The 14,883-nt window shown below is 41.2% G+C and overlaps 1 protein-coding gene across 1 annotated transcript; it reads right to left on the bottom strand.

The window, feature by feature from the left end:
- Positions 1–485: 485 nt before the first annotated feature.
- On the bottom strand, positions 486–14,105 carry dmgdh (dimethylglycine dehydrogenase). Its single transcript, XM_080018481.1, has 16 exons — positions 13,933–14,105; positions 13,046–13,214; positions 12,363–12,461; positions 12,093–12,257; positions 11,344–11,548; positions 8,967–9,215; positions 8,037–8,235; positions 6,939–7,108; positions 6,688–6,841; positions 5,112–5,277; positions 4,624–4,754; positions 3,746–3,963; positions 2,546–2,703; positions 2,374–2,433; positions 1,668–1,802; positions 486–1,151 (listed from the first exon to the last, which is right to left on the bottom strand). Exons 1-16 carry the CDS (start codon positions 14,049–14,051, stop codon positions 942–944), a joined length of 2,607 nt encoding a protein of 868 aa, XP_079874607.1. The 5' UTR covers positions 14,052–14,105; the 3' UTR covers positions 486–941.
- Positions 14,106–14,883: the final 778 nt, after the last annotated feature.

The raw sequence follows: 14,883 nt of genomic DNA, 5'->3' as shown, positions 1-14,883 counted from the left end.
GGCTGGAGGCGTGTCCCGTGGTTGTACGGGAAGCCTCATAGGCCATAAAACAGTAAAACAACGCAACTTTCCGTAAAAGCGCACGTGTTATACGCTGTGTAACGCCATGTCGTTGATTAGCGCGTAACACGTAGACAAGTGTAGAAACGTCTAGAAGACAAACTTTTCTTTTGTATCGTACGCAAATGATCAATTACAATGATTGACGGATCATGACTGCAAGTTGGTAAAGCTAAGTTGTGTTCGCTTTGCCATCATCTTCCATCGTTCATCTTTCTGATTTGTTTTGACCAGATAACCGATAGATTAATCAGATCCGTGCTGTGGTTGTTTGTTTGTTTGTTTTTTTAATTAAAATGTATAGGTCCTTAAAGCCTCTAACTTTCTCCAATTGTAGAAAAAAGTTCAAGCACAAGGTATGGCTTTTTTTTTTCTGAGCACCGCTTTAATTATTCAATTATTGTAGTGTATATAATGTAGGAGTACACAAACTGGCCCACTTTGTTAATACTACAAAATAACAATGCATTGTAACTGAAATTCCCCAGGAGAAAAAAAAAAAGTATCTTCTTTTATTTTGACAACAAAAGAGATTTTTAAAAAAAAACCTCTTTACAAAACATATCGGGGACGGCTTCAAATTATGAAATTCTTCGACAAACAATATAAATAATTATTAGCACACAGTACAGAAAGTGATCATATCTCCATTGCTGGGATTTTACATTCAGACAGTTTAATTTATTTAAGACTAATATCTTCTCACGAGAATAGTGATGATGAAGCTGCATAATGGTCAGTCCTCTTTGAAAGGCTCAGTACAGGGAATAGTCAAATTACTCTTTGTCCTGTTTCGATGTTGCTCTCTCCCTCCCTCAGACTTTAAATTCCCTTTTCTAGTCATTGCAGCTTGTGCGTGAGGGTCGAAGGTTGTCTTGTTCTCATGCTTTCTTGGCTTTCTTCTGCAGCCTGGTCCGCGTGGGCTCCGTGAGGACTAAGGGTTCCTGAATCACCATGGCCGGGTACTTCCTCCCGAGCAGCTCCACCTCCACCTTCTGGCCGACGGAGCAGAGCTCCATGGGAAGGTAGGCGAACGCCAGGCTCTGCTGAGAGCTGTAGCTGTACGCTCCAGACGTTGTGTTGCCAACCACCTGAGGAAGGGCATGGGGGTTTTCAGGTTTGGATGGATGGATGGATGGAAATAAAACAATGTAGTGAAAATGGAAATATGCAATAAACCTAGGAACTAACTAGAAAATAGAAACATTTAAATATAAACCTAAACATAAACACTGAATGCTAAAAATGTACAATATACACTTATAACCTAATGATAAACAATAAAGATTAACCCTAAAGATTAACACCAAAAAATAATAAACCTAAGAAAAACAATATTAAACAAGTAAAAAATTGGCAATATACAATACAACAAAACTAAAAATGAACTAGAAGAAACAAAACCCTTAAGAATTTATATATGCGCACGCGCGCGCACACACACACACACACACACACACACACACACACACACACACACACACACACAATATATAATAATGAAAATATATACACCAGAATGATCACAAAGGCCATTGAAGTTCTTATATAACTTCACAGGGACAACATGTACACTACTGCAGTGCCTAACACCACGTGTGTCTTACCTTGCCATTGAGCCAGATGGTCTCGTTGCCCTCCGGGTCGATATCATCCGTATCCACGGTGATGTAGGACAGCTTCCTCTTCAGCCCGTTGGCTTTAATCTCCTGCAGGGCCGCCTTACCGATGAAGTCTGCAGGCTGCAAGAACAGAAACACATATAGGATTAATCACGTGAGGTCATGACTTACATGAGATGAATGGTGGGTTATAAAGCATACTGGAGGTTCTGTATTGAGTATTTAACATCAGCGTGGGGCGTATGGATTATCGAATTCTTAAAAACATCCATCTCCCGTTCCCTATTTCACTTCTGACCCTCCCTAATGTTGAATATTCTTAAACTCCTTATCTGACGTGATGGTCGTTCAGTGTAATAACAGAGTAATTACATAGTTAACATATACTTTATAAACCTATGTGAATAATTTGTCCTGGGCATAGAATCACACATTGTATATTTTGTAAATTTTAAATATTTGGATATTTCTGTTCTTTATTATTTTGGGCTATTTTTTTAAGACTGCTTTATACTAACTGTCCAGCAACGCATTTATTTTACCAGGACAAATTCCTCACATATGAAAATGTACATTGTCAAATAAACAGATTCTGGTTCTTACTAAAGGCAGTGCTGATGGTAACTGAGTTGTCTAATCTGCAAGTGACGATGGAAATGACTTTTGATAAAAGTGATTTTGGAGAGCTTACCTTGTTTAGTTTAATGAAGTAGTCCAATCCTGCCTCCAGAGGATTGGTGTCAATGTTCATCTAAAAAAAACAAAACAAAACAAAAAAAAAACAAGTACGGAAGTCCATCAATTCAGCAATATCTCATTACATTAAAATTATTGTTATTTTTATTCACGTCAAGTTATTTTACCTCAGCGCCCCAACCCCTGAAGCCCTTCTCCAGCCGCAGAGAGCCCATGGCGTAGGTGCCAAAATCGTCAATGCCCTCATCCTTTCCGGCCTCCATGATTGCCTTGTACACAGCGGCCATCTTGTTCTGATCGATGTACAACTCCCAACCAAGCTCACCTGCACACAAGCCATTAGACTCAATTACCAAACAGATAATGTTATAAGCGAGTGACTTAATTCAGCGTTTTTCAACCGCTGTGCCATGAGAACTCAAAAAACGTTCAAATTCCACAAAGGAAATAAAGAATGGAAATGAGCTCTTGTGTTACAAGATCAAAATTGCAATGCCGCACTAATTCTGTTACATCCAGAATAGCAGCTGCAGCAGAACAAGTTTCGTAATGATAAAAGTTTTGACTCTTTTTTTGAGATTCGGCTCTTGGGGAAGAGAGAGAGTCGTTTGATTTTGCAACTTGTTTATTTGGTTCAGTTGGTGTAACTCACAGTGAATAGGGGAGGACTTCCTGGACAAAGGTCAGAAGAGTCGTTTGGCTCTGAGTGGAGGGAATTCTCCAGGGATGGACTGGGCCTAAAAAATGGCCCTGGACTTTTTTTTACCCAGACCAGCCACAACCAGCCGCGGATACTCCACCACCCCCAGAATTGGTAAGTAAAGTAAATAATAATGATATTTAGCGGCTTATTCTCTGTTTTTTCAGCACCACTTACACTTTTAATCGTATAAGTCATTTATCGAGTGCTGCTGCTGCTGCTGGTGCTCGCAAACATATCACTTATCTTCATGCAAGTTGTCGCATCAGCTTGAAGTGAAGTGATCAGCTGCTCCGGCGGCCCACAGAGCGACCGGCCCACTGGGATTTGTCCAGGTGGAATCCTCCCAAGAACAATTTAATTCTGTCAAAATTACTACTGAATTGTGCCAAATGCCTTGGCCTTTTTTCCCCTTTAGTACTTAGTAATTATTTTTCAGTTTGTGAGTCAGAGATTCGCTCTTTTGCCTGAGAGACTCCAGACTCCTGAGTAATTTAAAAGATTTGTTCACTATTAACGAATTGTAGTAGGCCACAACAGCAAGCATACTTACATACACATATACATGTTTCGGACGTATTTAGTGCTAGTGGTACGGCGGTGTGCCCTGGGATAATTTAACCGTACCAAGTGTGCCGGGGCAGAAAAACGGTTGGGAAACACTGACCTGTGTAGGAAATCCTTATGGCTCGGAGTTGAACGCCCGCCAGTTGGATGGCCTTGCAGTGGAGGAATTTGAATCCCGCGTCGCTCATATCTTCCTTTGTCAGTTTTTGGAGAACCTTGCGGGCGCTTGGTCCCGCTACGCCGAGCACTCCGATGTCTTCTGTGACATTAGTGATGTCAACTTCGAAGCCTCCGTCAGCTGCCTCCTTCTCTATCCACCTATAAAGTGGACGGATCATTTTACATTCATTCTACAATTTGTCATGTTCCTTGTCTGTTTTAAGATTTTTCTTTCGGGGGGTTCTATTTTCTCCTTTTAAGAACTCTGTGACTCCTGTTTAGATAAGTGGTATAAAAAAATAGAGCTTTATTTGGAGATTCAAATCTATATAAAATAAATAAGTGTAAATTATTCAAAATTAAATGTTGATACACTACCAATAATTTCCAGTGAAGTCACACAATTACTTTAGTAAATGTACTTAGAAGTTACTCATAGGAAATATTGAACTTTTTCTATTGATTTATATATATATATGTATAATAAAGTGGAATAAAGCACCATGAGAATTGAACTGCTGCTGTGGTGCAACATTTCTGCCACTGGGTGTCGCTATAACACACCAAACTCTACCGATTGTAGATGAACAGCAAGATGGGATTAAGAGTTGCTGTGAGGTTATACGTTTCTTAGGTTCCGTGTAAAACCATTGTTTTATAAGTTAAATAGTTATATTATTAGTTATTATATTATAGTATTATAAAGTATAATTTGGGGTTCATATATATTGAGTTTTTTCAGTCTGAGGGTCTGTCCTTGATCAGACAGATCAAGTTTTAATGGCGGATAATGGGCACTTCAGTGAGTGTGCACGTTACCTGAGGTCGTGTAGCTCGGACCCAGAGCCTGTGATGAGCATGAATTCTCCCGGTGACATCTGTGTGATGGTCACCTCAGCATACACCCTACCGGTGGGAGTCAACATGTGGCTGATATTCGTGAGTCCCACCTGCAACCAAGAAGAATGGACATTTTAAACCGAAAAATCCTATTACAAATAACTATTTCACTATAAGCACAGGGTAATCCCAGTGGTACAAAGTCATTTTAAACCTAAATGCCATTACAATCAACTATAGAGCTGTTATAACAGTGTAACACCAGTTGTACAAAGTCTGCAATAAATATATATTTGCAAATCAACCTCCACAAGATTGATCATTCTATCATCATAAGTGACATAAATATCAAAGTCATGTAAACCCAGGTTCAGCTTGGGCTGTAGTAACCATAACTTTCCAGCGAGCAAACAGAAAGAGCAGAAACAGAAGGTTAAAGGTCGGGCATGTCTGAGCACATTCTATACCTTGGGCATGGTGTTGGCAAAAAGCCAATCCAACAGCTTGTGTGCATCCCGCCCCTTCACTACGAACTTGCCGAATGGCGTCAGGTCGATCACTCCCACCTTCTCCATCACCAGTTTGCACTCCCTGCCGACCGGGCCAAACCAGTTTGTGCGGCGGAAACTAGGCCTGTAGGGATGAAAACATATACATTTCAATTTCCCCACTCAGGTCGTTACCTGAGAAGCATTTTTTCCGGATATAGAGTAAAACCAAAATGTAAAAACATTCAATTCTAACATTTCATAAAACTGTTGCTTGTAAGACATATGCCACCTAAATGTAGCAGGGTCAAAAGGGTCAAAGATATCAACAATAACCAAAATATTCATATACAATTTTTTAATGCCAGGGCAATTAACCAGATATTTTCAAAAATTGTTAACTGAGGATGGGTGTGGAAGGAAATATATCTGGGTCTCACCACCTGAAAAGTGGAGTGGAAAACTGCATGACTGCCTGGATAGCGAAAAAAAGAAAGAAAAAAAAAAAAAAAAAAAGCAATACTGCGCCCCTCGGTAAAGGGGTAAACAAACTTGAAAAACCGGTCTTGAATGCTTGAGACTGACTTTGTGACACTGTGATCCAAGAAAAACATGCCTGGGGATCTTTCTTCGGCAGTTACCAAAATTCATCAGAGTCAACAACTGACTTTGTACAGAACCATCATTTGAGACTTGAGAGCCTGTTGCAGCTATAACCAGCTTACTAACTGGTTAGGTCATAGGTGTTTTACCTTACAGGCTTCTTACAGGAATCAAACTCCAACATGTTTCTTATTTGCAGATCTGTATTTTGCACGCTACCCAATAACTGTTATTTACTCTGGGGGCTGAACTAACTAACATTGCTTTTTTTTTTGTATAAATTCAATGGCGCCTTTGTGTGACTGGCTTCAGGGAGCTCTCAAAATAGTGTTTCATGTACCGATGAGATCACTGCTAGGTTGGCAGGTTTTACGTGCTTCTGTGTGAGGCAAGGCCGTGGATGAGGTAGTGAGATGTACAATTCTCTCCAATTCTCAAACCGGGACGAGGCCTATGTGAGTTTTTCTGTTCAATGTTCTTTAGATCACCATATCTCTTTGCAAATTACTGGTTGCGATCACTTCTATCTAAAAAAACATGCCTTTGGTTTTATGATGATCATTATTTTCTAATGGCACCAAACTTTCTACCGCAGGGGTCTTCAACCTTTTTTCAGCCCAAGAACCCCTCGGTGGATAGAGAAACCAAGCAGGACGAGATATATATATATTTTTTTGGGTTGCAATTTGGTTTTTGAAATGCTGTTTGATATCAATACAGTAACACAAACTGTTTATTTAATGAAGTTCGGCCATGCACCAGATATGTCTGTCGGAGACGCTACTGAAAATTAAGAGGTGTGGTGGACCCCCTGCGATACCGCCGCGCACCCCCTAGGAGTCGCATCTGATCAGCAAAAAGGATGTTTTCCAGTTCCTACTCCGTATCGGCCGATACTGTAAGTTACCTTGTCATTGACTAAATACCGAGGTGGATGGATGGAAGGCCTTACTTGTAACCCACGTCGTCCCCGGGCTTGTAGAACCAGTGCGGCTGCTCCCAGCCGGCGTGGAACCCCATGGACGCCTTGCCCTTCAGCAGCTCGTAGACGCCGCCCGTCCGGCAGGTGGGACGTCCCTCGAAGCGCTCCTCCTTGGGATAACCCACTGATGGAAGAAAGGGGAGCCAGGGGATGGGAGTTAGGGATGGACAACCATAGTGTGTGTGTGTGTGTGTGGATGATTTCCACTTTCTCTGCCGCACCAATGTTGTTGAAGCCGTAGGATTCCCGGGCTTTGGCACACATGTACGGCACGTCGGTCCACTTCCCGTAGCGGTTCGGGTCGCACTCGATCAGGTCGTAGGGCGGCTCGCCGGTCCGGATCCAGTCGCTCAGGAACTTGCCGATGCCGCCGGCATGGATCACACCGTATCTGGAGACGGGAAGCACGGGAAGTCCTACGCAAATCTTATTTCCCAAACCGTAGACGACACAAGCTAGCGTAGCGTAAATGCATCCGATTTGTTGAGACACAAACGCCGACTGCCGTGCTCCCGTCAAAATTCCGACTTCCTTAGCGCATACATTGAAGAGAGATGGAACTTCCCCCAGTAAAAGAAGTAATGACACGAAGAAAAAGACACAAAGAGCCACATTTTCAAGCATGACTCTAAATTCCAGCGCACGCAGACCTCAAATGTTCATCGAAGACTTTGTTCGTCAAGGCGGTTGGGAAACTTTTGGCCTTTCGTAATTGTTTGCGGACGGAAATAAATGCAGTCAATAATTGCGAATTAACATTTTTTGACTGGAAACAGGCTGATCTGATTATGATCTGGCAACCAAAGACAATTTTTTACATCCGAGTCTTTAAGCGATGTAGTTAAATCAAATCCCTATACCAGTGTTTCCTAACCTTTTTTTCTGCCATGGCAGACATGTAACAAACATGTAGAACTGGTATTATTATTATTGCCTACTAATAGTAAGTGATGCAAGACATGCAAACAATTTGTTCGTAGCAAACGTTGGCCTAATTCACATTGAATGTAACTTATTTATGCTTAATAATTTTGACAGACGATTCTTGATTCAATTAACAACTCCGAGACAAGCCGACTCTGCTGACTCACTGGGATCTCAATCTTCTCAATATAGTCTTGACGTTCCGAGTGAAACCTGTTTTCATGAACACACACCTGGTACCCTGACTGGAAGCGGTGAATTTGGTGAATTGGTACGGCCTTTCACTTTTGATCTTGCAACGCACAAGCCAATTTCTATTACACATTATTTTAAGTGGAATTTGAAAGCACTGTCCTCTACCCTCTGGATACAAAGTCGCGTGCCTCTTGACATACCCGAATCCGATGGCGGTCCAGTAGTTCCGAGCCCCTTGGTGTGGTCCGACCATGGGGAGCAGGTCGGGCGTGTAGGTGATGGGCCCCGACACGATGTTGATGATGTCGGCTTTCTTCAGCACGGGAACCATCTCCATGGCCATCTCCACGTTATCCATGATCCGGTCCAGGTCCGACTCGAACAGCTCCTTTCCAAAGCCTTGAGCGCACACACACGCACACACACACACACACACACACACACACACACACACACACACACACACAGAGAGAAAGTAGAACGTAAACCAAGAAAGCAGATCAAATAAGCACAAATGTACTGAGAGGTTGTGTAAGGGAAAAATAAATCCTAAATCTCACTTCATATGAAAATAAAGCAATAATTTTTCCGTTTCATTTCAACTCATTCATTGAGCCAAACTAGAATTTAACCTGAAATCCGCAAATTATCAGTAATAATAAATAATCTAGGCAATAAATCCATTGCCTAGACTTTATTCTTCATGGTTTCGTGTATAATAATGTTGCTCAACTTTACATCATTTTTTTTATGGACAAGCTATGTCCAATTAATTGTATAAGTTAATTATTTAAAAGTAGAAACAAAGCACTCATGGTATTAATGGTATACTGTATATTTCCTATTTGTTCTTCACCATTAGTTTTATTGTACATTCTCAAGTATTTCCTGTTTATTGTCAGGTTTGTTTTCAGGTTTATTGTTAGGTTTATTTAATCGTTATTGGGGTTTTTTTTAGGTTTATTGATCATGCCAAAAATTATATATCTTTAGTTTAGGTTTATTGTACATTTTCAAAATATGTTATTCTATAGGTTATTTTTTATTGTTTTGGGTTCATTTTTAGGTTCATTGTATGTTTTCACATGTTTCTACCCTCTACTGTAGTTCATTTGGAGGTTTATACTGACCTGGGGGCACTCCGTCCCTGACCCAGGAGTCCTGGAGCACCATCTTCTCCATCTTCTCGTAGGGCCCGAAGAGCAGGCCGTCCCTTTCCTGGCGGAGGTAGTAGGACCCCTCGAGGTCCCGGATGACGGGCAGCTCCGTCTTCAGGGCCTTCACCTCTGGCACCGTGGCCGTCACTACGTACTGGTGATGGACCGGGATGGTCGGGTGCTCGAACCCGATCATCTGGCCCAGCTCCCGGGCCCAGAATCCTGTCGAACCAACCACCATATTGAGTCAACATGGATCACATTTTTTTCCACTTTTGCATATGGTTACATGAGATTACGTCTTTTAGTAGACGCTGTTGTCCAAAATGACTTATCTTAGTATCAAAACACTGTATATCACAGTCACAGCCAGTTACAGATTTTCCACATTGATTATTTTACATTATATTATTACATTATTTTCCAGTTACAGCGCCAGGTTACAGATACTGCCTTGCAACAAATGTGTCACATCTCAGCAAGACACTTCAAATTCATGGTTACCGGGCAAAATATTTGGAATAAGGACAGGAAAGGAAAACCAATCGGTGTAGGAGGGGAGGAAGGAAGTGTGGCGTAATAGTGAGGGTCATGGGAGTACGTGAAAGAGGAGAAGCGGAATGCTCCGGGATCTGATTTCCAATGGGAGTTATTTCTGCAGCCTGCAAAAAGCAGAGCATCTGTTCTCAATCTTTAAACCGGGAGGCAAACGCAGAAATACGCACTGGAGAAGACACGCATGCGACAGTAGATCTTCTACTTCCTACCATAAGTACTACAATTAACTCAAGTTTTTTGGCTTTCAAAAAACAGCTTAAAAACCAATGGGAAAACAGTGCATTTATATATCTAAACTATCTGCAATGAAACTACAGTGGAAATTGTAATTATAAACTCACTGTGTTTTTCAAGCTTACTTCACCTGAAGTGAAAAAGGATCCAACCCGTAAAAAGCTGATTTATGTTTTTTCTATTTTTTTTTTATGTCCAGGGGGGTGTGCAGGAGCAGCTGCTTGTGGATTGGGTGGAATCTGCTTCGTTGGCCTGTTTCCAATAGTTGCTGGGTAATCTGAAGGCAGGGCAACAAATCCCACACCACAAATATCTTCAAGTGGAAAGGAGAAATTCTCAACAAGAACACACCAATAACAAAAAAATCACTGTAAATGCTTTGGCAGTCCTATATGAAGTTATTGGAAGTCATAACTATATCTACCAAAGTAATGCAGTTTAAATATCACCTTTAATAAATTTGACAATTTTTAAGTTACTGAAAGTTGATGGTGTAACTGGACTATATTACTTGATGAGTCGTAATATGTAAAAAGTGTGGACCTCAGGGGTTAATTATATTTTATACTGCAGCTAATTGTGAGCTATGTGCATGCTCTAGTAGTTAGTGAAGCAAAGACAGATGAAAAAAACAACAACAACAAGCAGAGTTATTACACCAAATCAATGTGGAAGCGACTAGACAATGGGACAATTCAGGCCTGAATTCTAAAATAAATTTGCCCAAAGCGACTTGGGCTTTGACATCAAAGTTCAACTGGAACTGGTATGACCCAGTTTCAGCCATACCATGTAGGTCCCCTTTTTCCTGGAACTCGGCTATAGCTACTGTGTCAAAGGTCCCTTGTGTGGGTTCATCTCATATGATATAATTCAGTGACGAGTGCAGAATGTGCAAACACAATGGTGGCATTCCTAAAGAAAAAGGTTCTCTGAGCATATTGATTAAGTCATTTAGTTGCTGTAGTAAAATCAATAAAACCAGGGAGTACAGTAAAAGTAAAAATTACATACGTTTCAATCAAAGAGCAAAGAGTCTTAAAAGTGAGATTGTGCAGGCTGCAGTGTGAAGTTTTTTGGGTTTCTTTTTTTCAAACCCATCCTCCTTTCTTCTCCAAGAGGGGGATAATCACCATAATTGAAACATGGAAAAAAATTACATGTATTTGACAAAACATAATTTAATTTAATGAATTTGGAACAACAATTAGGGCATGTGGCCTCTTCCTTCCTGATAGCATATAGGTATAAAAGAGATATAGCAATAAAGGAGAAGAAAGGAGAAAGACACAATCAGGAAGGTGCTCAAGGGAGTGGTGTGAGACAGATGCTGGCTGTGTGTATGTGCATGTGTGTGTGTCCACCAGTGAGTGCATGGGATTTGGTCCCAATTAGTTCTGGAGTATGAGGTCAGAAACTTATCATACTGCCTTCAAGCAGCAGAATGCCCTGAGCCCTGCAGCCCCAGACACCCTATTTCTGCAAGAACATTCCAAGCCCAAAGCACCAATGAAAACGGGAGTAAATGTTATAATAAATAAGAGGTAATAAGAGGTACCCGTTGCATTTACGATGCGATTGGCGCGTATGGTCCCGTGGGGGGTCTGGACATCCCACTTCCCATCAGAGGTCTGCGTCAGACCGGTGACTGGGGCCGGGTTGTAGATCTGGGCGCCGTACATGCGTGCCCCGGCGGCCAGAGCCATGGTCAGCGAGTAAGGGTCAATGTGGCCGTCCCCAGGGTTGTACAGACCTGCAATCACCTGCAAACGCACACAATTATTGGGTTCATTGTATATTTGCCAATTTTTTTTTATCATACATTGCTTTGTTTTAGGTTTATTTTTATGGTTTACTGTTTATTATAGTCCTTGTATTTTTTCTTGTTAGATAATTTTTCTTGGTCATTTTATTTTATTTATAATTTACTTATTTGTTTCATCATTGGGTTATTGTTCATTGCCATTTTTTTCATTCATTATTTATTTTAGATATTTTTTTAATGATGTTATATTTTTATTGTTTATTTCCAGTGTCTCTATTTTCAAGTAATTCTTTAGCTTTAATGTGTATTGCCACTTTTTCAGCTCATCCTTTGATTTATTGCATATGGACATTTTCTTTTTTCACTGTATTAGTTGATTATTGCCTATTTTTGCTGTGCACTGCTGTGACACTGCAATTTCTCTCCAGGATCGATAAAGTATTTCTCTAGCTATCTAAAAACTATAACGGGACACCAATGTGTAAAAAAAAAAATTTGGGGCAAAACTCTGATTCGTTCTGTTTAGCGCGGTTCTTACAGACCCTGTCCATGTTGAGGAGAGGGAAGAGCTCTTTGATTTTTTCCGGTCCGATGAAGAACTGCGGGGTGGGATGCCAGTGCGTGCGGCTCATCTGGTATTTCAGCTCGTCCACTCGGAGCGGAGTCGAAGCAATACGGATGCTGCCCGGCTGATGAAAACCTACCGCCTACAAAGATAGGACAGGAGAATGCAATTGAAATATAAATGCACTGTCACTCACATGCTCAAAAATGACAAGTGAAGTATTGTCAAAGGGAGCGGTGCACTTCACCTGTCCGGTCTCTTCTTCCAGGCTCTCGTACAGTTTGATGCTGTTATAGTGAACCTTCTTCAGGTTGATCCCTGGGGAGTAGTATGTGGTCAAACCAGCCTGAAAAAACACATGACAAATAAGTCCTGGAAATACAAAGACTAAACCATAGAATAATAGTTTGGTTATAAAACATCAATATATTTTATGAATAATGTAATTTAAATAGCTACTTAATCATCTTTTCCCCATCTTTAAGGTGTTTATGATGTTGCACTGTGGCAGGTGGGCTTAGAGAAATGGGGCCAGTCCTCAGATGCTTCAGGAGTCCTACACCTCTGACCCTTAATGGCTGTTACTTTTTGAACAGAAAAGGTTGTAAATGGTGACTATTAAAATTTTCTGTGAGATTTCTATAAATCTTTCCAATAGCCCATAAAAACATGGCAGCGTAATTTCTGCTAGATATAATGTATTCCATTTAATTAACCCCCCCACGACATCATAAATCTCTTGTGTCTGCAGCATTCCCCGTGTTACATATATTTACTCTACATTTTTTGGCTTCGATTGGAATGCATTTCGGCAACCCAAACTCCAATGGGAATATGAATGCCTTCTCAAATGGAAATTGACCGAGGTCAAGTTTCCTGCATCTGTGTTGAACCCCGCCCCGCCCCCGTGTTGTTGGTTGAATGACGTACTGCATGCCAGGTAGATCCGGCGGTCAGCTCGGACTTCTCCAGCAGCACCACGTCCTTCATGCCGCCCTTGGCCAGGTGGTAGGCCAGACTGACTCCCACGCACCCCCCACCGATGACCACTGTGTCGGCGGCGTCGCTCCAACGCTTTCCCAGGACCGTCGATGCATCGCTTGGCAAATAAAATAGATCATGTATAAAAACCAAATATGCGGGATAAAGGAAATGTGTATCATTCATCATTTAAAGAGTATAACAACTTTAAAGATGTAATGCAAACAGGCAACCATATGGGAGCATACCCGGGTCGATAGGGCAGTGGTTCTCAACGTGGGGCCCGGGGACCCAAAGAGGTCCCTCAGGGGGTTTCAGGGGGTCCCCAACAAATATCATTAGCAAATATGATTAATGGTCAAATGATTATTATCATTATCCAAGAATGCACGACAATGACTGTTTTGATCTGTTCTGTATCTGTTCTGAAGTTGGCGGCCCACTTGCAGTTTCTGGAGTTATGGTGCGTCTTAAAAAACAAATCACACGTTCGACAACGTATGTTGGTCTTATCTCTCTGACATAACTGGTGCATGGCTGAACTTCAATCCAATGAACTACATGGTAAATGGTTTGTATTGATGAAATGATATTAAAACAGAATTTTAAAAACTCTTTCAGATTTGTGAAATTTTTATTTTATCCGTGGAAACAGGTGGATTTCACTGCCCCCCCCCCCCCCCCCCCCCCCCGGCTCTCCCGAACTACGGTAGCCTGTAGACAGCTGTGGACGTTTGGACTGAACCACATGTCTCAATGCACGCCACCCTCAAGTTGATTTTTTGTTGTTTCTTTGTTTGTTTTGGTTTTTTTGATCCAAGTAAAAAGTCTCTCACCCTTCATTGGCGTTTCTCGACGTGCTAAACACAGTGCGCAGCGGAAGCCGCGCTACTCCGCGACGCGCAGCCAAGTCTCTCCGCACTCGAAGGTTTATTGTGTTGAGGATCCGAGACATAGTTGCAGCAACGAATGCAAACTCAAATCATCACGGTTCTGCTCCTAATGGGGCGAAAGAAACCCCCCCCCTACGAGTTGCTGTTGCCGCTGATGTTGCAATTGTGCAGGAATACTGAGTAACTAGGACCCGCCCAGGCGCCGACTAGCAGATCTGAGACCGAGAGACTCGACTCTGATCCGCTTCCATCCCATCGACGCGATACTGCTATCACGGCCAATCAGCACCTCTCTCTGGGGGTTGAGTCTTATGGTTTACCAGGTAAATGGTGTCAAATCATTTGTCTATGCGTGTGCTTACGACTCTATTTTAACTTAAAGTGACATCATGTGAAAATGTAAGTTATGGCAGACTTGGGGAAGTAAATGTATAAATAACGATAATAATTCAAAATGATAATTAAGCATATGCATACACATATGCACACTATATATGATCTATTTATTTAAAATAAATAATAATAATAAACATAATTAAATATATACCTACACTATATTATTTATTTATTTTTATTGTGTTATTTATGTATCATTATTATTATTTATTTTTTATGTATTTTTTTTGTGCTTCCCGGAGGTTTCCGAGAGGTCATTTTGGAATAGTCACAACTCAAGGACTGCAGCAGGAGATAAAAACAGGTTGGTTGAACTGGTTCCGACGCAAGCAAACAGGAACTGATAATCGCTACGTTACCCAATATTGGTCTGATGAAAAGTGTCAACTTAGAGAAGGATAATATGAGTTGATAATTTTCACAGGTACCGATATTGAAATATGGTTTAGTTATTTGTTATTTATCTTTTAATTATTATTTAGTTATGTGTCTATTTAT

Source organism: Zeus faber (assembly GCF_960531495.2).
Source record: "Zeus faber genome assembly, chromosome: 17".
NCBI lineage: Eukaryota > Metazoa > Chordata > Actinopteri > Zeiformes > Zeidae > Zeus > Zeus faber.
This window is presented reverse-complemented; position numbering and strand designations above follow the sequence as displayed.